Source organism: Oncorhynchus kisutch, linkage group LG17, assembly GCF_002021735.2.
Source record: "Oncorhynchus kisutch isolate 150728-3 linkage group LG17, Okis_V2, whole genome shotgun sequence".
Classification (NCBI taxonomy): domain Eukaryota; kingdom Metazoa; phylum Chordata; class Actinopteri; order Salmoniformes; family Salmonidae; genus Oncorhynchus; species Oncorhynchus kisutch.
In genome coordinates this window covers 75,544,998-75,569,702 of record NC_034190.2, presented here as the reverse complement: position 1 = coordinate 75,569,702, position 24,705 = coordinate 75,544,998, and the positions used below count along the sequence as shown (strand labels likewise).

General features: G+C 42.3%; 2 protein-coding genes across 5 annotated transcripts in view; one reads left to right on the top strand and one right to left on the bottom strand.

The window, feature by feature from the left end:
* Positions 1-272: 272 nt before the first annotated feature.
* LOC109908312 (uncharacterized) lies at positions 273-21,488 on the top strand. 2 transcript variants are annotated; one of them, XM_020506934.2, is made up of 8 exons: positions 273-507; positions 1,033-1,148; positions 2,901-3,000; positions 3,320-3,352; positions 3,549-3,602; positions 6,724-6,765; positions 20,414-20,492; positions 21,119-21,488. In XM_020506934.2, exons 1-8 carry the CDS (start codon positions 288-290, stop codon positions 21,135-21,137), a joined length of 663 nt encoding a protein of 220 aa, XP_020362523.1. In that variant the 5' UTR covers positions 273-287; the 3' UTR covers positions 21,138-21,488. The 2 variants fall into 2 exon arrangements, with proteins under 2 accessions (XP_020362523.1, XP_020362524.1); XM_020506935.2 differs by lacking the exon at positions 6,724-6,765.
* LOC109908310 (glycoprotein-N-acetylgalactosamine 3-beta-galactosyltransferase 1-B) overlaps positions 19,530-24,705 on the bottom strand; it is a 34,227-nt gene continuing 29,051 nt past the window's right edge. For all 3 annotated transcript variants that reach the window (XM_031794620.1, XM_020506930.2, XM_020506932.2), the window contains exon 6: positions 19,530-23,031. In XM_031794620.1, coding sequence (XP_031650480.1) covers positions 22,681-23,031 — 351 coding nt within the window. In that variant the 3' untranslated portion in view covers positions 19,530-22,680. The remainder of the gene's footprint in view (positions 23,032-24,705) is intronic.

The window sequence follows — 24,705 nt, the reverse complement described above, 5'->3', positions numbered from 1 at the left end:
CTTGTCAATGACCACTACAATTAAGCGATCAAGAGCACAGGCCACCACGATGAGAGCAGCTATTTAGCAGTTAACTAAGGCAGAGCAAAAACCAAAATGAACCTTAATCCACTTATCTTCAGTACCAATTAGATTTGTGTCATGTATCAAAGAATAGGACTATGGAACGTTTGAGGCCATTGAATGGATCGTGGTGTTCGTTTTTCCGATGACAGCTAGGCGCCACGGGCTCCATTTGAACAGCATGGTCATCATCACGAGTAGTATGAATATGAGTGTACACGAGAATGTGCTATGACGTCGAGAACCCACCTACGTTTCTGCAGCCGATTGGACTCGCGCAGATACCCAGCTATCATTTAATAAACAGAGGTGGATTGGACCTCTCACTTTCGTCGTGGATCTCGTCGCTGCACTGCAGGAGCTATTCACGCCTTTCCTCACTCCAGAACGCACCTGGGCACACGCGCGGCGTAACAGAATATTACCACTTCGATCGGAAAACAGGTAAATAAGTATTTATTTTAGAGAAATATGCCCTGTATTGATGTATTATATATCTAGATGTTTTTAAATGATTGCTATGCTTGTCAAATGGCGTGCATATTTCAGCGACATTTGGAGACGCTGATAACCCAACCTTGAACGCAGCGGGAAAAAAACATAAATATTGGACTGTTGTTGTTGAAACATGATTAATGTCCTTGAAAACATCCGAACAAAGCAAAAATAACTGCCATTGTTTATTAATATAGACTTTAAATTCAAAATGCATGGCAACATTTCAGTGCGCATTATGCGTATTTTCAAACAAGAAGCCATTTCCTTTTGGGTCTTTATTTTCATTTTTTTTTTTAAGATTGTATTGTAGAGTCATATCTGTCAGCTATATTATATTTATTGAGGGACAATATTAATTCGCGTAAAATCAGGCTCAAATGTGATGCGAGTTTGGTTTCCGCGGAGCTCTTATCCAAACTTTTCAAGTTGTTTGGCTATATTGTTGCTAACCCATCGTCACTCACCTTACAGGTGGTGGTAAAAAGATGAGAAGCGGCATTTTGCTGGTGGCTTTGTTTGTCGCCATGAAACTCCACTCAAGCCAGTCCAGCTGCGAGGAACATGCACACAGATCAACCGACTCAGAGGTATGGAAGTTTCTCAGCCTAAAGTTTCAATTTAAATCTCAGGTTAGCGCGTAAATGTTCTGTTTTTCCTTCATACAATAAATATGATTTGTGAATTCAAATTACTGATAAAATACACTATAGCCAATGAATAGGTTGAATCAAAGCCGGACTGTGGATAGATAACATTGTTTCATATGACATGAAAACATTAAATGAGTTAGAATGAACGAATTCCTTCATATTTCACCAGACCTTGCCCACTGGGAACAAACGTTAGTTCAACGTCTAGTTTTGTTTTACATTTGGTTGAGTTGTCGACTAATTCAACGTGAAATCAACAAAACTATTTACCATGTAATTGGATGTAGGTTAAAAGTTGGGTGAAAAAGAGACGCAGTGCCATTCATTGATGACTTTTTGAAAATCCAAATCGTTTTCCAAGCTGATTCAACGTCATCACATTGATCTTTGGGGGGTGGAATGACCATGGGTGCTTACGTTTTTTTTCTTTCTCAATCACTTTGGTGCAATTTTCACAAGTACAGTATGTGTTACATTTTCACAACTCTAAGCACACAAATCTAAAGAGATCATCAATGGCTGGTGTTTCAAAACTCCCAAGTACATTTTCAATTGACTGAGTACAACAAGCTAATTCACAGAGTCTCTTGTCCACTGCACCAAATCACTCTTCCAATTTGGATACATATTCAATCTAAGTATCTGCTTTTCAAAATGCAATATCCTCTTTACTTTTTTAATGTCATTTGTTAACAATACAATTAACTATCACTTAATCAAACTGCTCAACACTAATAACTACTGAAACAAATGTATGTAGTGCCTAGTTAACATTATAGTTTGATTACTGCTGAACACTGTACATTTTTATATATTTACCTCATAAATGTGTCAATTTGACATAAATTTATGCTGGAAGGTAAAACCGAATCATATATGGATGTGGCTGTAAATACTACATCATCATTCTCCATCAGCCATTGTTCTTCAACAGGACAAAGTAGAAATAGTCACTATGTGCTACCATTTGTAATTATAGTGTAGTGTACAATGCACTGCTGAAATACCTAAATATATCATATTATTCTATTATATTCCACTCGTTATCTGAATTGCATTGATACACTGTAAGCAGAGAAAAAAAATGACAAAATATGGGTAAAAAATAAAAAATAAAATAAAAGTGATCTTGAAAAATGTTGCATGAGGCACAAATGACACACAACACAGTGCTATGTTTTTACAGTGGCCAACTGCTTTACAATACCACTATTTTTGATGATTTGTCCTATGTATGTAATTTATAAGGATAATTAAACTATAAGCTTTACATGTTTCTCAATATTCTCACAATCTGCCACTGGATACAAATATACTGTATGAGAAATTATACTTACCATCTAATATTCTTTCTATTCAACACTATAAAAACTAACGTTGTTTTTTTGCTATTGGATTAAATGGTAGTTAAAATGATTAAATGGTTAGCCTATCGTTATCTGATGTATTGGTGACCAAACAAAATGTTCTCATGGTATTTCACAGAAAAGATTTTGGCATGGATGACTCAGGGGTGAAAGATGTGTGAAACCCCAATGTATGCAAGGTTTTGAATGTAAAATAGGAGGCATTACAAGTGTTATCAGTTCAGAGTTTTGTACCTGGGAGTATACCACTTACATCTAAAAACTTGCACAAGTGATTGAACAAAAAGAAAACACTGAATACAATCATGTGTCATCATTACAGGAGGGTCCAGGTTTGGGAAACATCCAGCGGACCATTCTGAAGAGATATAACGGTCTGGATTATGACAGCTTCGTCGGGCTGATGGGGAGAAGGGGTGCTGGTAAGTGTCTGCTCTCTCTACTCCACATCCTAGATCAAACTAAAGTTATTTAGAAATACCTTTTTACATCAGCAGACAACAGTTGTCACAAAGTACTTGCCCTGGCCTAAAGAGATGATGTTGTGTTGACTCAGGCCATTCATGTGTTTATATAGAAGTGTTTATACCAATGATACATCTTTAATTATTTCATAACATGTTCAATGCTGATGCTGGTGTTCACTGCTGGTAAAGGACATTCTTCATAGGACTAACTCACTTTTTATTGGAGATCTATTGCGATTTATGATTTTTTGACATTTGACTTGGTTTTCCCCAGATATAAATGATCTACCACCATCTCCCCATAAAAGTTAGTAATAACCATTCATTTACTGTTTCTTTTACATATCAATAGAAATGTTATTATCTTTAATTGAAAATTATGAGGCATTTCGTGTCATATAATACTAATTCATAAAGTGCTTTTTTCATACCCAAGGTCCTAAAAAATGTAAACATACTGTGAACACCTGCATTTGATAATGACCTAAGCCTTTTTGTAACAGGGGAGATGGACGACGTCTTTGTTGGGCTTATGGGCAGAAGAAACTCTGAACTTGGTGAGTGTAGGTGGATGGGTATATGTTATTAGCCTCAGGATGGAGATCTGAGAGCAGTAAGGAGGTAATATGAAATGCGGTGTAAAAAAGGAAGCACATGAGAATGTTTCAACTTTATCAAGTGACTCCGTTTTCATAATCAATCAAAAGTTAAATAAATGAATATTCATATCAAATAAGTTTACATAAAGATGAAATGATTCTTAGATTGAATTTCAAGAAATAACAAAAATAGAATTGACATTACCCAATGAAACAAAACACCATTCAGTATTTAAGTCTCCTCCATGAACACACTAACATTCAGTCTCCCAGTCTTGTATAGCAAACAGCTCCATTTTATGATGACCACATCAGCAAGAGACAAACAGTTCAAAAGTCTGATGATAGAACCACGACAGAGTATTACTGTAATAACAGCCCAACTACGTTCTGCATCCCCCTGAACCATGAGATGACATTACTCTCCTGTTGAACAAATAAACCATCCAATACATTCACTGTAATATACATTAGAAAATAGTTACTTGGATATGGACACGCATTCCCCAGGGCACGAGCAGGCACCCTTTGAAACTAGCTAGCAGCCCCTCTCGATAGCTAGCTGGCCTAGCTCACTAGCTTGTTTGCTACATTGAATTTTCATAAAAAATATAACCCCATGACCTATAAACATTACAAAGAATGTCAGACCATGTTGCTAAACACCTTGTAACTCATCAACAACAAATAAAGTACAAATAAAGGAATTTTACATGAAATGAGGTGGAAAAAAGGAAGCACATGAGAATGTTTCAACTTTATCAAGTAACTCCGTTTTAATAATGAGGCCAGCCAAGGTTGCCAGGTCGAGCTAAAATGTATAGGCCAATGACCTCTGAAAACCCGCCCACAAGGCCTGACCACTAGCCCATAAAAAATGTTGTTGCAAGAGTTGCCACATTTATCCAATAACCCCTTTTCCATAAAGTTATCAATCGAATTAAGAAGGAATATCAATGTCATTTTTAACGACTTAGACTAAGAAGCAAAATTCGTTTTTTCATCAAAATAATAATTCTTGCGAGTTTAAGAATAAGTCGCAAGAGAAAAGATAAAACACCCTTATTAAACTCTCCAGATCATTGTCCATCAATGGATGTCGATTTAACTTGTTTTGACTGCTTTGATTATGCAGTAAGGCTGGAGGAGGTGTGGTAAGAACAGCCCTTAGCCATGGTATATTGGCCATTTACCACAACTCCCTAAATTGCCTTATTGCTATTGTAAACTGGTTACCAATGTAATTAGAATGGTAAAAAGTATGTTTTTGTCATTCCCTTGGTACACATCTAATATACCATGGCTTTAAACCAATCAGCATTCAGCACTAAATTATAATTCTAAACTGGGTGGTCCGAGCCCTGAATGCTGATTGGCTGACATAAGTGGCATATCAGACCTTATACCACAGGTATGACACAACATTTATTTGTACTGCTCCAATTACGTTGGTGACCAGTTTATAATAGCAATAAGGCACCTCTGGTGTTTATGGTATATGACCAATATACCACGACTAAGGGCTGTGTCCAGGCACTCCGCGATGCATCATGCATAAGAACAGCCCTTAGCGGTAGTGTATTGGCCATATACCACACCCCCTCGTGCTTTATTGCTTAAATGAACCCTGTTTATGCACGTGCATAACTATAGATACATCGACCTGAGAGTTTGAGTGATGAAAGTTGGACAGAGGGTCTCGAAATCGCTGCAAGAATCATTTGGACAAACTTTAAAAAACGAATGTTAGTCTATTTTCTCGCAATTGTGCCGTCATTATCTCCCAAATGTTAAGACTACAAACATAAATCGCCTATTTGCGAGGTTGACTTGTTATTTCAATAGGCAATATAATTAAATATAATTGCAATTCAACTGTGCCAGATGCAGGTGACCTATAGCCCCTGATAGGCCAACATGCCAACATCTCATTTCAGGAGAAAATCCACAATGGAGAATGATACATTTGTGATAGAGCTGTGAACATGATCACATTTGATAACTTCCAATTTAATTTAACTAAACATGCCCATTAATAATTGCATAATTACACAAGGATACAACAACAAACTGAATTATATTCTATTAAATCCGTTTGCCAGCTCCAGGTAGGCTACACAAGTGGCACAAATTGATTTGCATCGACTCCAGTGATATAATAATTTCAACATACTGTATTTACTGTATCAAATGGCAGGCTACAGTAGCCGAGAATGGCATATAAATTAATAGCTTACTTGATGGCCATCAGATGCAAATGTCGCCTATCAGTCCACACATGTAATGTGATTTTCATTGTGGACATTTCCCCATAACACAAGCACGCGAGGGAGTTCCATAACTTCCATTTCAAATTTCCCTAGAACTGAGCATGAGTAAAACCCTTCGCCTGATACGGTTATCCATAAGAAAATTCACCTTCAAAAATGCAGTTTACTTTAAACCACCTCTGAGCGAATTTATCTAAAGTGCTCTAGTGCGCCTAGTGTCGATTTCAAATGCATTCTCGCCGTTATCAGTTCTAGCTTGTTAATGTTTAATGGAAAAAAGGGTGTCTCCATAATGACCCATCTAAATTGCCTACCTACAACCGGTAAAAAAGTTATCACGATGTGCGCGCGTGCTGCTCTGTCTCCCTGACTCAGTGAAATATATATATATTAAGGAGAAATACGATTGCGGTGCAATTGAAAGTAGCCCAAAAACCCGCCACCCGCGACCAATGCATTTTCACCCGCGACATCGTTTTCAAAGTAGCCCAATTTCGCTGGAAAACTGCGAACATGTCAACACAGAAGCCAGCTCAGTACTTACTCCTTTGATTCCTAGTCCAACACAAGTTAGAGCGCCCTCTTGTGTCCTGACTGTAATTGCATCTACTGCTGCATAATGAATACCTGACTGCATAGGAATGGATAGACAGTCCAGCAAAATAGAAAAGGTATCCCTTGAATCCCATGTACTTTAAGTTCTAACTCAATTATTTGCAACCTGCTACACGCTCACCCTCTTTAAATAGTCCCTCCTGTTATTACTCAGCAAGTCTGTAACTGAGCAGTATGTCTGGTGTTCTGTATAGGTTTCGGCACTGGTATTGATATTGGTCACACTGCTGACATTGGTAAGTAGACATGCATTTTGGTGGAGTGGGTGGTAGAGTTTGCTATAAGGCATGAATGTTAGGTCTCCACACCTGGTATGTTGGCTGTCCAAGTGTGTCATAAGTTAGCTTGCTCCTTGGTTTTAGGCAGTGGTGTAAAGTACTTAAGTAAAAAATACTTTAAAGTACCTCAAGTTGTTTTTTGTGCTATCTGTACTTTACTTTGCTATATATATTTTTGACAACTTCTAGTTTTACTTCACTACATTCCTGAAGAAAATAATGTACTTTTCACTCTATACATTTCCTGACACCCAAAAGTACTCGTTTTGAATGCTTAGCAGGACAGGAAAATGGTCCAATTCACGCACTTATCCTGAGAACATCCCTGGTCATCCCTACTGCCTCTGATCTGATGGAAACACTAAACAGAGAACATCCCTGGTCATCCCTACTGCCTCTGATCTGGTGGACTCACTAAACAGAGAACATCCCTGGTCATCCCTACTGCCTCTGATCTGGCCGACACACTAAACAGAGAACATCCCTGGTCATCCCTACTGCCTCTGATCTGGTGGACTCACTAAACAGAGAACATCCCTGGTCATCCCTACTGCCTCTGATCTGGCCGACACACTAAACAGAGAACATCCCTGGTCATCCCTACTGCCTCTGATCTGGTGGACTCACTAAACAGAGAACATCCCTGGTCATCCCTACTGCCTCTGATCTGGTGGACTCACTAAACAGAGAACATCCCTGGTCATCCCTACTGCCTCTGATCTGGTGGACTCACTAAACAGAGAACATCCCTGGTCATCCCTACTGCCTCTGATCTGGCCGACACACTAAACAGAGAACATCCCTGGTCATCCCTACTGCCTCTGATCTGGCCGACACACTAAACAGAGAACATCCCTGGTCATCCCTACTGCCTCTGATCTGGTGGACTCACTAAACAGAGAACATCCCTGGTCATCCCTACTGCCTCTGATCCGGTGGACTCACTAAACAGAGAACATCCCTGGTCATCCCTACTGCCTCTGATCTGGTGGACTCACTAAACAGAGAACATCCCTGGTCATCCCTACTGCCTCTGATCTGGTGGACTCACTAAACAGAGAACATCCCTGGTCATCCCTACTGCCTCTGATCTGGTGGACTCACTAAACAGAGAACATCCCTGGTCATCCCTACTGCCTCTGATCTGGTGGACTCACTAAACAGAGAACACCCCTGGTCATCCCTACTGCCTCTGATCTGGAGGACTCACTAAACAGAGAACATCCCTGGTCATCCCTACTGCCTCTGATCTGGTGGACTCACTAAACAGAGAACATCCCTGGTCGTCCCTACTGCCTCTGATCTGGCGGACTCACTAAACAGAGAACATCCCTGGTCATCCCTACTGCCTCTGATCTGGTGGACTCACTAAACAGAGAACATCCCTGGTCTTCCCTACTGCCTCTGATCTGGAGGACTCACTAAACAGAGAACATCCCTGGTCTTCCCTACTGCCTCTGATCTGGAGGACTCACTAAACAGAGAACATCCCTGGTCTTCCCTACTGCCTCTGATCTGATGGACTCACTAAACAGAGAACATCCCTGGTCATCCCTACTGCCTCTGATCTGGTGGACTCACTAAACAGAGAACATCCCTGGTCATCCCTACTGCCTCTGATCTGGTGGACTCACTAAACAGAGAACATCCCTGGTCATCCCTACTGCCTCTGATCTGGTGGACTCACTAAACAGAGAACACCCCTGGTCATCCCTACTGCCTCTGATCTGGCGGACTCACTAAACAGAGAACATCCCTGGTCATCCCTACTGCCTCTGATCTGGTGGACTCACTAAACAGAGAACATCCCTGGTCATCCCTACTGCCTCTGATCTGGCCGACACACTAAACAGAGAACATCCCTGGTCATCCCTACTGCCTCTGATCTGGTGGACTCACTAAACAGAGAACACCCCTGGTCATCCCTACTGCCTCTGATCTGGCGGACTCACTAAACAGAGAACATCCCTGGTCATCCCTACTGCCTCTGATCTGGTGGACTCACTAAACAGAGAACATCCCTGGTCATCCCTACTGCCTCTGATCTGGCCGACACACTAAACAGAGAACATCCCTGGTCATCCCTACTGCCTCTGATCTGGTGGACTCACTAAACAGAGAACATCCCTGGTCATCCCTACTGCCTCTGATCTGGTGGACTCACTAAACAGAGAACATCCCTGGTCATCCCTACTGCCTCTGATCTGGTGGACTCACTAAACAGAGAACATCCCTGGTCATCCCTACTGCCTCTGATCTGGCCGACACACTAAACAGAGAACATCCCTGGTCATCCCTACTGCCTCTGATCTGGAGGACTCACTAAACAGAGAACATCCCTGGTCATCCCTACTGCCTCTGATCTGGCCGACACACTAAACAGAGAACATCCCTGGTCATCCCTACTGCCTCTGATCTGGTGGACTCACTAAACAGAGAACATCCCTGGTCATCCCTACTGCCTCTGATCTGGCCGACACACTAAACAGAGAACATCCCTGGTCATCCCTACTGCCTCTGATCTGGAGGACTCACTAAACAGAGAACATCCCTGGTCATCCCTACTGCCTCTGATCTGGTGGACTCACTAAACAGAGAACATCCCTGGTCATCCCTACTGCCTCTGATCTGGTGGACTCACTAAACAGAGAACATCCCTGGTCATCCCTACTGCCTCTGATCTGGAGGACTCACTAAACAGAGAACATCCCTGGTCATCCCTACTGCCTCTGATCTGGAGGACTCACTAAACAGAGAACATCCCTGGTCATCCCTACTGCCTCTGATCTGGTGGACTCACTAAACAGAGAACATCCCTGGTCATCCCTACTGCCTCTGATCTGGTGGACTCACTAAACAGAGAACATCCCTGGTCATCCCTACTGCCTCTGATCTGGTGGACTCACTAAACAGAGAACATCCCTGGTCATCCCTACTGCCTCTGATCTGGCCGACACACTAAACAGAGAACATCCCTGGTCATCCCTACTGCCTCTGATCTGGTGGACTCACTAAACAGAGAACATCCCTGGTCATCCCTACTGCCTCTGATCTGGTGGACTCACTAAACAGAGAACATCCCTGGTCGTCCCTACTGCCTCTGATCTGGCGGACTCACTAAACAGAGAACATCTCTGGTCATCCCTACTGCCTCTGATCTGGTGGACTCACTAAACAGAGAACATCCCTGGTCTTCCCTACTGCCTCTGATCTGGAGGACTCACTAAACAGAGAACATCCCTGGTCTTCCCTACTGCCTCTGATCTGGAGGACTCACTAAACAGAGAACATCCCTGGTCTTCCCTACTGCCTCTGATCTGGAGGACTCACTAAACAGAGAACATCCCTGGTCTTCCCTACTGCCTCTGATCTGGAGGACTCACTAAACAGAGAACATCCCTGGTCATCCCTACTGCCTCTGATCTGGAGGACTCACTAAACAGAGAACGTCCCTGGTCTTCCCTACTGCCTCTGATCTGGAGGACTCACTAAACAGAGAACATCCCTGGTCTTCCCTACTGCCTCTGATCTGGAGGACTCACTAAACAGAGAACATCCCTGGTCTTCCCTACTGCCTCTGATCTGGAGGACTCACTAAACAGAGAACATCCCTGGTCTTCCCTACTGCCTCTGATCTGGAGGACTCACTAAACAGAGAACATCCCTGGTCTTCCCTACTGCCTCTGATCTGGAGGACTCACTAAACACAAATGTTTTGTTTGTAAATGAATGTCAGTGTTGTAGTGTGCCCCTGGCTATCCGTAAATATATATACAAAAAAAAATGAAATTATGCTATCGGTTTCCATGATATAAGGAATTTGAAAGGATTCATACTTTTCCTTTTGATACTTAAATACATTTCCATTTCAATTCTATTTACTTTTGATACTTAAGTATATTTAAAACCAAATACTTTTAGACTTTTACTCAAGTAGTATTTTACTGGGTGACTTTCACTTTTACTTGAGTCATATTCTATTAAGGTATCTTTACTTTTACTCAAGTTTGACTTTTGAGTACTTTTTCCACCACAGGTTTTTGGATACATTGGGATCTTCTGATATCCATCCCTTCCTCTACGCACTGCTGATCTGAATCCATGACGTCATTCATACATGAACAACCATTGTCTGGATTGGGCCCAACTACAGTTTCGGGAGTGTCATCTCTCCTTTCAACATGGTCCTCTCTCCCTTCGGCATTGTCCCAATCCTCATTGTTTGGTTCTTCTAGGACCTCTGATTCCTGCTTCATGTTCTCATACTAACTACTTTCTGTATCCTGAATACAGGGATGAAACATATAGGCCTCTTCTGTCAGTGATTTTTATCTGAGGTCTTGGGTGTTCTGTGCTTGCAACTGGGTTAACTCCACGAGAACAGAAGTCTTCCTCATTAGATTCTTCTGAAGTTTCATCCCCATCTCCTCCATGTTCCATGTTTGATGTTCTTTTACTAGCATGCTGTTTCCTCTCTTCCAAGGTCTCATGTTTCACACAGGTATGTCGTTCACTAACAACATCATGTTGCTATGGAGCACTCTGATGCCCTTAGCACCATTCTCCCTTTCCACCTTGTAGACTGGTCCTTCCCCAATCTTTATTACCACCCTGTGTATGGCAGTGTCCCAGTAGGCCTGCAACTTGCCTGGTTCTCCTCTCTCTAACATGTTCTTCACCAAGACTCTATCTCCAGTTTGGAGGGCCACTGCACCATGGTCGTAGTGTCTTTTGCCTTTAGCAGAGGACTCTCTACTGTTTTCAGATGCAACTTGGTAAGCTTCCTGCATTTTGGTGGCCTAGTTCTGAGTGTAGACTGGTTGTGACACCTGTTTATCACACTGATTGAGGCCAAGCAACTGGTCAATGGGCAGGCGGGGTAGTTGGCCAAAGAGAAGGAACTGTGGTGTGTAAGTGTTGCTCCGTGACGAGTAGAGTCTATGAATGTACAATATGAGCAAGCGTTTGGCTCTCACACGCAGTTGCCTTTTCTCGGTGTCTGTTGGTTGTCGCCCCTTTAACCTCTTCGGCAGCTTGGATGTCCTCAACGGTTAACGGTATCATGTCTTCCCAGACATTAGTGTTGTCAGGAACTGGAAGACTGATTGACAGAGCAGCTGCCCACATAGCCTCCTTTTCTTTGACAGCTTTACTTTCCTTCCAGATGGCAGTAATTACATCTTGAGTCATGTTGTTGGTGAACTCGCATTCACCCTTATTGGAGGTCAAGTGTGTTTCTGGATAGAGTGTCTGCGTCAATATGGACTTTCCCTGGGTGGTACTTAATGTAAAAATGTAAGTTTGCTAGTTCACGCACCCATCTGTGCCCTACAGCGTTAAATCTGACAATACTCATCACAAATATAAGGGGATTGTTATCTGTGTATATTGTAAAAGATGAGGCATAGTAGAGATTATCACGGAACTTGTCACAGCCCATTTTAGAGCCAGGAATTCGAGCTTTCCGGAGTGTAGGTGATAGTTATTTTCAGCTGGAGACAAGGTCTTCGACCTATAACCTATCATTCATATCTTTTCCTGCTGCCTTTGGTAGCTTACTGGTAGTTAACTGCATTCACACATCTATCTACAATGGCCTGGTGGGCTGCTGTCCATTCTACTGGCATCTTTGATGGCAAACGTGAACATTTGGTTTTCAGCTTTCCTTTCGATGTTCTTTGGGACATTTTGGTCTCCACTGTATTTTCTCAGTCGGACTGGAGCAGTTCATTCAGCTCTTTTGCGAGTCTCAAGAAATCTTCTATAGGAACCTAGAAATCAGAGAATAGGCCTCACCTCTCCCACTGTTCTCACACAACAGGTAATGAGTAGGACCACTTTGACCACCCCCCCTCTTTCAAGCAGTGTGTGCACATGCTCCTTCACTTCCTTCTACAATGGTTTTGGAATGGAGTTGTAGGATTTCTGTACAGGTGTGTCATCACGTAGGTTCACACAACCTATATCTCCCGGAATTCTCAGCAAACACATCTGATTCGTCGAACTACATTTGTCTCACTACTTATTCCTGCCTTGAATCTAGATCAGTGGCTCCCAAACAATTTATCGTCCCATACCCCTTCAAATATTCAACCTCCAGCTGTGTACCCTCTTTAGCACCAGGGTCAGCTGTACCCCCTCTAGCACCAGGGTCAGCTGTACTCCCTCTAGCACCAGGGTCAGCTGTACCCCCTCTAGCACCAGGGTCAGCTGAACCCCCTCTAGCACCAGGGTCAGTGCACTCTCAAATGTTGTTTTATGCCATCATTGTAAGCCTGCCACACACACACGCTATACAATACATTTATTAAATATAAGAATGACTGTGAGTTTGTCGCAACCCGGCTCGTGGGAAGTGACAAAGAGCTCTTATAGGACCAGGGCACAAATAATAATAATCAATCATTTTGCTCTTTATTTAGCCATCTTACATATAAAATGTGATTTGTTCATTGAAAATTGTGAATAACTTACCACAGGTTAAGGAGAAGGGTGTGAATAACTCACCACAGGTTAAGGAGAAGGGTGTGAATAACTCACCACAGGTTAATGAGAAGGGTGTGAATAACTTACCACAGGTTAAGGAGAAGGGTGTGAATAACTCACCACAGGATAAGGAGAAGGGTGTGAATAACTCACCACAGGTTAAGGAGAAGGGTGTGAATAACTCACCACAGGTTAAGGAGAAGGGTGTGAATAACTCACCACAGGTTAATGAGAAGGGTGTGAATAACTCACCACAGGTTAATGAGAAGGGTGTGAATAACTCACCACAGGTTAATGAGAAGGGTGTGAATAACTTACCACAGGTTAATGAGAAGGGTGTGAATAACTCACCACAGGTTAATGAGAAGGGTGTGAATAACTCACCACAGGTTAATGAGAAGGGTGTGAATAACTTACCACAGGTTAAGGAGAAGGGTGTGTTTGAAAGGATTCACATAACTCTGCAATGTTGGGTTGTATTGGAGAGACTCTCAGTCTTGAATCATTTTCCACACACAGTCTGTGCCTGTATTTCGTTTTCATGCTAGTGTGGGCGAGGAATACACTCTCACATAGGTGCGTGGTTGCAAAGGGCATCAGTGTCTTAACAATGAAATTTGCCAAGGCAGGATACTCTGAGCACAGCCAAATCCAGAAATCTGGCAGTGGCTTCTGAATCAATTATATAAGGGCACAGGGCGAGACCCAGATGCAGACACAGGAGGCAGATGGTTTGAGGCAGACCGGGCAGACTAGCAAACAACAGGTGACACCTGGAGGGGGGTGGAGACAATCACAAAGTCAGGTGAAACAGATCAGAGCGTGACAAAAATGTAATTTTCACAGAACCACTTCTTGCAATTTTGATGAGGCTCTCTTGTTCAGATATCAGTAAGTGAACTGGAGGCAGGGCATGAAAGGGATAACGAATCCAGTTGTTTGTGTCATCCGTTTCAGGAAAGTACCTGCGTAATTACGCACCCAACTCACTCAGGTTCTTCTCTATATCATATTTGACATTGTCCATAAGCTTGTGTTAATTTTCACACAAAAAGTCATACAGTGATGGAAAGACCTGTTTGTTGTCCTTGTTAATGCAGACAGAGAAGAGCTCCAAGTTCTTAATCATTGCCTCAATTTTGTCCCGCACATTGAATATAGTTGTGGAGAGTCCCTGTAATACTAGATTCAGATCATTCAGGTGAGAAAAAACATCACCCAGATTGGCCAATCGTGTGAGAAACTTGTCATCATGCAAGCGGTCAGACAAAAGAAATGTATGTTCGGTAAAGAACTTTAAGCTCGTCTATAAATTTTTTTAAAGCGTGTCAATACTTTGCACCTTGATAACCAGCGCACTTCTGTATGTTGTAAAAGCGTTACATGATTGCTGCCCGTATCATTGCATAGTGCAGAAAATGCATGAGGGTTCAGGGGCCTTGCTTTAACAAAGTTAACCATTTTCACTCGTGGTGTCCAAAACGTCTTTCAAGCTGTCAGGCATTCCTTAGGAAGCAAGAGCCTCTCGGTGGATGCTGCAGTGTACCCAAGTGGGGTCGGGAGCAACTGCTTGCAGGCGCGTTACATCTCCACTATGTCTTCCTGCCATGGCTTTTGCGCCATCAGTACAGATACCAACACATCTTGACCACCAAAGTCCATTTGATGTAACAAAGCTGTCCAGTACCTTAAAAATATCCTCTCCTGTTGTCCTGGTTTCCAGGGGTTTACAGAAGAGGATGTCTTCCGTAATTGACCCCCATTAACATAACGGACATATACCAGGAGCTGTGCCAGGCCCGCCACGTCTGTTGACTCATCCAGCTGTAACAGACATATACCAGGAGCTGTGCCAGGCCCGCCACGTCTGTTGACTCATCCAGCTATAACAGACATATACCAAGAGCTGTGCCAGGCTCGCCACGTCTGTTGACTCATCCAGCTGTAACAGACATATACCAAGAGCTGTGCCAGGCTCGCCACGTCTGTTGACTCATCCAGCTGTAACAGACATATACCAGGAGCTGTGCCAGGCACGCCACGTCTGTTGACTCATCCAGCTGTAACGCATAGAATTCACTGGCATGTATGCAAAGCAGTAATTGTTTCAAAACATCTCCTGCCATGTTACTGATGTGTCATGAAACAGGGTTGTTTGAGGAAGACATTGTCTGTATAGTCTTTTTGGCGTTTTCCCCCAGCATTGTCCCAGCCATATGCACGGCAGCAGGAATAATTAAGTCCTCCACAATAGTATGGGACTTGCCTGTCCTAGCCACTCGGTAACTCACCATATAAGACGCTCCTAGCCACTTCTTATTAATGGTATCTGTTGCTTTTATACATGTCTTACTACTCGAAAGTAGTCTTAATTCTTGCTCAAAAAACTCCCCTGGCTTATTTTCCAAATTGGCATGTTTTGTTTCTAAATGTCTGCGCAAGAGTGAAGGTTTCATTTAGTTGTGAGATAGTACTTTTGCACATATACTCAGCAAAAAAAGAAATGTCCTCTCACTGTCAACTGCGTTTATTTTCAGCAAACTTAACATGTGTAATATTTGTATGAACATAACAAGATTCAACAACTGAGACATAAACTGAACAAGTTCCACAACATGTGACTAACATAAATTGAATAATGTGTCCTTGAACGAAGGGGGGTCAATATAAAAAAAATAACAGTCAGTATCTGGTGTGGCCACCAGCTGCATTAAGGATTGCAGTGCATCTCCTCCTCATGAACTGCACCAGATTTACCAGTTCTTGCTGTGAGATGTTACCTCACTCTTCTACCAAGGCACCTGCAAGTTTCCGGAGATTTCTGGGGGGAATGGCCCTAGCCCTCACTCTCCGTTCCAACAGGTTCCAGACGTGCTCAATGGGATTGAGGTCCGTGCTATTTGCTGGCCATGGCAGAACACTGACATTCCTGTCTTGCTGGAAATCACGCACAGAACGAGCAGTATGGCTGGTGGCATTGTCATGCTGGATGGTCATGTCAGGATGAGCCTGCAGGAAGGGTATCACATTAGGGAGGAGGATGTCTTCCTTGTAACGCACAACGTTGAGATTGCCTGCAATGACAACAAGCTCAGTCCGATGATGCTGTGACACACCACCCCAGACCATGACGAACCCTCCACCTCCAAATCAATCCCGCTGCAGAGTACAGGCCTCGGTGTAACGCTCATTCGTTCGACGATAAACGCAAATCCGACCATCACCCCTGGTGAGACAAAACCTTGACTCATCAGTGAAGAGCACTTTTTGCAAGCCCTGTCTGATCCAGCAACGGTGGGTTTGTGCCCATAGATGACGTTGTCTGGTTAGGACCTGCCTTACAAAAGGCCTACAAGCCCTCAGTCCGGCCTCTCTCAGCCTATTGCGGACAGTCTGATCATTGATAGAGGGATTGTGCATTCCTGGTGTAACTCGGGCAGTTGTTGTTGCCATCCTCTACCTGTCCCGTAGGTGTGATGTTCGGATGTACCGATCCTGTGCAGGTGTTTTTACACATGGTCTGCCACTGCGAGGACCATCAGCTGTCCGTCCTGTCTCCCTGTAGCGCTATCTCAGGCGTCTCGCAGTACGGACATTGCAATTTATTGCCCTGGCCACATTTGGAGTCCTCACACCTCCTTGCAGCATGCCTAAGGCATGTTCACGCAGATGAGCAGGGACCCTGGGCATCTATCTTTTTGTGTTTTTCAGAGTCAGTAGAAAGGCCTCTTTAGTGTCCTAAGTTTTCATAACTGTGACCTTAATTGTATACCGTCTGTAAGCTGTAAGTGTCTTAACAACAGTTCCATAGGTGCATGCTCATTAATTGTTTATGGTTCATTGAACAAGCATGGGAAACAGTGTTTAAACCCTTTACAATGAAGATCTGTGAAGTTATTTGGATATGCACAAATTATCTTTGGACAGGGTCCTGAAACGTTTCTTTTTTTGCTGAGTTTATATAATATAATATACACTATCGTTCAAAAGTTTGGGGTCACTTAGAAATGTCCTTGTTTTTGAAAGAAAAGCACATTTCATGTCCATTAAAATAACATCAAATTGATCAGAAATACAGTTTAGACATTGTTAATGTTGTAAATTACTTTTGTAGCTCTGGCTCACTAGCATGGGAACCGTTATAGCCATATTTGGTACTTTGGATGTCCACCAGCACCTCAATCCACCCCTCAAAGGGTACTCTGGTTCCATTTGCTGCCTTCCTATTGCGGTGTTCTTTATCTCCAAGTAATGTGTCAATGGTGGGCAGTGTCTTGTCAAGCCACTTCTTTCCCACTATGCTAACCTGTGCGCCTGTGTCTAATAGTGCCTCGCATGACACTCCATTCATGAGACATGAGAGCAGACACTTGCCCCCAATTAACTGCTATGTATTTTGTGTTTTGCCCATTACTGTATTGTCCATCTTCTGAATAAAGTGAGAATAATTCTGTCACTAGACCTTGCTGTAGTGTCGGTTTGGTCAGTAAATACCTCAGGAGGGGACTTTCCCATGTTTGAGGTCACTGGTCGTCCCCGCCCTGTGACCTCCTCCAGTTTCCCAGTCTCTGTCCTTTCGGCAGACAACCCACTGCTCGGTGGCCAGCCTGTCCACAGAAGAAGCAATAGATACATTTATCTTTAGCTTGTTTCACACTGGTGTTCCATTTCCCCTTATCCTCCTTCTTCTAACACTGCTGTGTTTGCTACCAAAGTGTCAGCACACTGCCCACGCTCACTTTTTGGTCAGATCATTTTTTCTGGGTTCTTTGCGAGGACTGTGACTTGAGTAGTTAACTCTTGGATGGCTACTCTGTTTGCCTGTACATCACCTTGTATGTGACCTTGGTTTTAGTCCGTCACACTTTCACCCCACTCACTTTGCTGTAATACATTAGCAACTACTGAGCACTGTCTGTAAGACCCCCATGGGATTTTGGATTTCTGCTTCATCCCTTGCTGACTCAGTGATTAGATCTACAAGGAAATCATCTTTAATCTTAAAATCAGATACATATGCTTTTAAATCACTTCCTATATTTGCATGTTTGACACTGAACCCTTGATGTAAAGTGTAAAGGAAAACATGCTGGACCAATGGTTTGTCATATATTATTGTGTCTGCACCCTCGTGGCCAGCACTATGCGCTGTTTCAACCCAATAAGCCTATATGCAAATTCCTGTGGGGTCTCTTTATCTAGTCGTTTTGCAACGGCTCACTACTGGCTTTATCTTTCATGTGTGATTTGAGAAATGACTTTAATTCATCAACTGTAAGTCCTTCATATTTAACGAACATCTCTAAGAATGTGCCCAATTCTGATAACCTTGAGGACAGCTCTAACTACCTCTGATTCAGAAATGTTTGCTCTGGTTTCCTCAATTTGCTTAAAAAATGCTACTATAACTAATATCAGCACCTGAATCGGCTATTTGACCACCAAAGACCTCCAATTCATGTTGTGGCAGAAGGGCTGCCACGTCTGACACGCTCACCAGAACACTAGGTCTCTGTATTTTTGGTGTCAGGAATGGCGACTTCCTCAGGAACCACCACATGGCCGGTGTACATTGGTGTGTCTGTACGTTGTTGTCTGTTGACTCTTGTTGTCTTTGTTCGTTGTCCTTTGATGGAGTCCAGTTCATCTCTCTGGCTGTTGTGTAGACGTCGGTGTCCCCCAGCAGTTGGGTGACAAGATCCTGCAGAAATAGCAGCTGACCGACGCCCTCATCTTCCAGCTCACTCAGCTGTTTACTGTTCATGTAACACAATGTAGTCATGCATTTCTGCATCATTAGCCCCTGTGACAGTGGGAGCCTCTACAAGCGTTTCCCCAATCAGGACAGCTGCCAGTTTGGATGACTGCATTTCATTGAGCTGGATCAATCGTTTTTGAATGTCCTACACTAGCTTTTTACATGTGTTAACTCATGCCATTCCCCCTACCATCTATTGACGTCTGTGTGTCTATGTCGAACACTTCTGAAAAGGGGGATACCTAGTCATTTGTTCAACTGAATGCATTCAACTGAAATGTGTCTTCTGTATTTAACCCAACCCAGCTTGCTCTGGACTCCAAGCGTTTGTCGCCGTGGTTCTTTCACGATCTACAACTCTGGTCAGTGTTGTAGATCACAGACGAGCCCCCAAAATGTTACTACCCTTAGAATGGAGATCTGAAAGCAGTAAGGTAGAAATATGAAATGGGTGTAAAAAAGGAAGCACATGAGAACGTTTCAACTTTATCAAGTGACTCCATTTTAATAATCAATCAAAAGTTGAATAAATGAATATTCATATATCAAGTTGATCTAAATAGGAAATTAATCTCAGATTGAATTTCACAAAATAACAAAAATAGAATTGACATTACCCAATGAAACAAAACACCATTCAGTATTTCAGTCTCCTCCATGAACACACTAACATTCAGTCTCCCAGTCTTGTATAGCAAACAGCTCCATTTTATGATGACCACATCAGCAAGAGACAAACAGTTCAAAAGTCTGATGATAGAACCACGACAGAGTATTACTGTAATAACAGCCCAACTACGTTCTGCATCCCCCTGAACCATGAGATGACATTACTCTCCTGTTGAACAAATAAACCATCCAATACATTCACTGTAATATACATTAGAAAATAGTTACTTGGATATGGACACGCATTCCCAAGGGCACGAGCAGGCACCCTTTGAAACTAGCTAGCAGCCCCTCTCGATAGCTAGCTAGCCTAGCTCACTAGCTTGTTTGCTACATTGAATTTTGTTAAAAAAATATAACCCTGTGACCGATAAACAGACATAAATAGACATAGTCCATCAAATCCGCTACACATACATGAGAATATAGTCTATATAATGATCCTCTGCAACTCAGCTTGTGTGGCTCAGTTGATAAGAGTGAGGTGCTAGTAACACCAAGGCCATGGATTCAATTCCTACAGGGATCATACTGTATTTTAAGTCACTTTGGATAAAAGCTTTGGCTAAGTGGCATACATGATCATATGAATTAGTCTACGGTATCTATACCTCTATAGTAATCCAATGTACGATGGAGAAAATGTACAGTATTTTTTCAGCTAAGTCACTCAGTGTGGGCTCTGTTTTACAGGTAACATGCGTCCTTTGAGGAAGGAGGTGTACCCAGAAACAAGAAAAGGAGGTCTATTCTTTAACAAGTGCAGACTGAGGTGAGTGAGTGTGTAAGGCATCTTCTCTCCCATGTCACTCAGTAGACTGCATGCATTATATACTGTTTTCCATTCACGTGTTAATTACAAATGCATGATCTTAATTTGAGCCAGTTTGCTTGGCTTAAAAACAATCGTTAAGAAGCCAAGTCATTCCAACCATATCAACCATTTTACAATCATCATGACATCAAAAGCATCTACAGATGTAGGATTTTAATTTGAGCCAGATTGCTACAGCAAGAAAATAATCCTGCAACAACAAGAAATGTTATGCGGATTAAAACTATTGGACATTTTTGTAGGGGTTGATACATTTTTAGTTAGCAAATCAAATCTGAAATCTCTAAAGTGTAAATTACAAACTTTTGAAGCCTTTTTTAAAACTCAAATATACTACAAGTTTGCATTTCCTGCTGTGCAGGACAATTCTCTGTAGGCCTCCACTCAAATGAACAGCTTTAGTTCAGCTCTCTACGTACCAGAATACATTGAATAAGAAATCAAGTGCTTCATATTTCATGTTGAATTAAATAAACTATAATTCTATTTTATTCTACATTTATGAACCTTTATTGATTATAAATGTATCATACTGTACATCCACTGTTCCGGTTTTGATCCAGGTTTCGTCGTGGGTTATAGACAAGACATTCATCTGGACCCATCTCTACCATCCAGCTAAGGAAACACCCCTTTTCAGAAGATTGGAGATATTATTATACAATACAGAAGAGCAACGATATATTTTACAAAAACAAAGTATTCTGAAAACTTCAATGGAATTTAAACTGACCAAACCAACATATTACTGTAACGTTCCAGATGGGTTGTCATAGTAACTAATAACTATACAGTTTGTATATAACATGTATTGTCACAAAAAAAAACAGTCACATCTGATATGATCTATTTCCTTAACATAGTTGGTTATTTTTCCCCAAAAGTTCAAGACAAAACACTTTTTTGTTGTTGTAAATTAAAATATTAATTTAACCCATCTTTGTACTTCTTGTCATATCACAACTGTAATATCTTATCAAATGGAAAGAGAGACTATGGAAATACAGGATCCCACAGCTGCCACCGATTATACTGGTAGAGTATACAGTACAAAAGGTTATATGATGTATACTAGGGCTGGGATTCAATACCATCACGGGTTATAGGCATTGCGGCTTTCAAAGGCAATGTTGCCGCTTTCGCAGAGATCCCATTCACGGTAAACAAAATGGCCTTTAAAAGCCGCAATGCCAATAACCGGCAATCGGATTGAATCCCACCCTAAATTGCTTGTTTCATTCCAGCTGAAAAACATACAGGTCAATGTTTAGTGTAGAAAATTAAGGTAGATATGAAATCTTCTCTTCGACCTCTCAAAAAGACAACGAAACCAGAGAACAAGGTAAATGGCTTAAAAACGACCATTAAGAAAGAAGCCAAGTCATTCCAACCATTTTACAATCTTCATGACATGCAAAGCATCTACAGATGTAGGATTTAAAATGAGACAGTTTGCTACAGCAAGAAAATTATCCTCTAGTAACAAGAAATGTGAATTATTATGTGGATTATAATTAATGGACTTTTTTGTAGGGGTTGATACATTTTTTCGTAAGGGAAAATCAAGTCTGAACTTTCAAAGTGGAAATTAAAAACTTCAAAACCCTTTTTAAACCTCAAATACAATGCACGTTTGAAACCTTTTAAGTAACAGATGCATTACGCATTCCAAAGGGCATCACAGTCTATTGTACCAAGTTATCAAGCGTAATGAAAGAGGCGTGCGTAACACCTAATAAGCTGTCAAGTACTGGATATAGATGAATGGTAAGTAACTGCATACTATTTCAATTCAAACAGAATATCATATTAAATCGCAACAGATATCAAATAAAAACAGTTAAGACTTTCAAGTTAAATGATTTACAGTATATGGACTCACTTAAAAGATAAATATATATATATCAAATCCCCATAATCAATTAAACCTGCACTGTGGTGGAACTGGCCATAAGAGCACTATGTGGGTAATCATTTTTTCATTATTCATGTGTCAATTCCACTTCAATTCAGTCAATTCAGGAAGTAAACTTAAATTGACTGAAATTAAGTGGAATTGCCCCATCCTGGTCCATACACTACACAGTCCTGTTCCAAAAACACATGTAAACCCATACAGAGAGAATCACCCTTGTCTCTCCTGTGTGACTGCAGTCCTGTTGTTGTCAATGGGGATTTTACCCAATGTCTCCTTCCCACCTTTGTCTGACAAAGGCTTTGCCCCGGACTCGGCTTTGGACTGGTCTCCATCACCACCAACAGTAATACCAGCTGGGGTTCTCCCTCTCCCAGCTGTACCCACTGTAGGCCTCTCTGTTTGGGCCTGCCGCTCCACCAGGCCCTGGGATAGTGGAGGTCTGTAGCGGTACCTGTAGCCGTAGGCACGGAGGTGGTAGGTCCAGTATTCCAGTGTGTACATCAGCTCTGCATCCACATAGTGAAAGGATACTGCCAGGTCTGAGCAGCACCGGGGACCCTGGTGAAGGAAAGCACACACAGTATTCTAAAACGTACTACATGGCCTTTCACTGTATCTGTTGACAGAGCGGGATACAGGAACCAAGGCTCCGAATCGCACCCTTAAAAATATCAGGGATTTTTGTATATTCAATTCAACAGCTTGAATTTATACCTGACTATTGTGGTGTTCACTGTCTGTTTCAAATGGCTTTCAGTATCTTGGGTACTATGAACATCTCATTGCCCCTTTTTCACTGTCAGTCTGATAACCATTTGGAAATAGGCTACCTTGGTATCGAACAGCAGAGACACTGGCTGTGTTTCCACCACAAATACCCTTGTTTAACCCTAATTGCATTGCCGTGTGTCTCGATGGTCTCTGTCTGACAGACTCATAATAGACTTCTCATTTGCATTGCAAAGCACAAAGAACTAGCGCTATTATCTGTAACAAATTGGCAAATGTTCCTATTGTTGACAGAGTTTTGTCTCTACTGCAATCATCCACCTCAGCATCAATGTAATTGATGTATTTATTTTAAAGCTGTACTAACTAGGGCCAAAGACCCAGTGGGACAGACAATCGGAAGTTACGAATGTAACTATGGTTCTACGAATATTTGGAGACCGTCAGTACGGTCACCACGAACATGCCCATCAGTTGTTGAACGTTCGTACCTTCACCAACACATTCAACAGGAATTTTTGCAGAAGAAGATAAATGCTGTTCACACACTGAGGTGTTACACATGCCCTCATCGTGTGGAAGTTCAGAACCATGCAAATAAAAGGTGACCTTTTGGCTTGGTGTGCAGTTGCTATTTTCGTTGTTCACGGTAAGACCCAGTACGATGACGAGGGTCAGTGTCAGCGCTGTGCTCTCGACTGCACACTCGCAAGAGTTATTTATTTTATTTGACCCTGCTTTCCCCAGCTAAGTTGCCTGAGAACACATTCTCATTTACAGCAACAACCTGGGGAATAGTTACAAGGGACAGGAGGGGGGATGAATGAGCCAATTGTAAGCTGGGGATGATTAGGTGACTGTGATAGTATGAGGGCCAGAAAGGGAATTTAGGCAGGATACCAGGGTCACCTACCCCTACTCTTAGTCAGCCACCAATTGTGCAAGTTCTCCCACTTAAAAAGATGAGGCCTGTAATTTTCATCATAGGTACACTCCACTGATAATCTCCCTTGATCTAGGGCTCCACGCAAGATCTCACCCCGTGGGGTCAAAATGATGACAAGAACGGTGAGCAAAAATCCCAGAACCGCACGGGGGGACCTAGTGAATGACCTGCAGAGAGCTGGGACCAAAGTAACAAAGCCTACCATCAGTAACACACTACGCCGCCAGGGACTCAAATCCTGCAGTGCCAGACGTGTCCCCCTGCTTAAGCCAGTAGATGTCCAGGCCCGTCTGAAGTTTGCTAGAGAGCATTTGGATGATCCAGAAGAAGATTGGGAGAATGTCATATGGTCAGATGAAACCAAAATATAACTTTTTGGTAAAAACTCAACTTGTCGTGTTTGGAGGACAAAGAATGCTGAGTTGCATCCAAAGAACACCATACCTACTGTGAAGCATGGGAGTGGAAATATCATGCTTTGGGGCTGTGTTTCTGCAAAGGGACCAGGACGACTGATCTGTGTAAAGGAAAGAATGAATGGGGCCATGTATCGTGAG

Excerpts from the sequence above, each read along its gene's own strand:
- LOC109908312 (XM_020506934.2), top strand. The coding sequence starts at position 288 with ATGTGCTATGACGTCGAGAACCCACCTACGTTTCTGCAGCCGATTGGA. Across the intron at positions 508-1,032 it reads CCACTTCGATCGGAAAACAG|GTGGTGGTAAAAAGATGAGA; the intron begins GTAAATAAGTAT and ends CTCACCTTACAG. Across the intron at positions 3,001-3,319 it reads GATGGGGAGAAGGGGTGCTG|ATATAAATGATCTACCACCA; the intron begins GTAAGTGTCTGC and ends GGTTTTCCCCAG.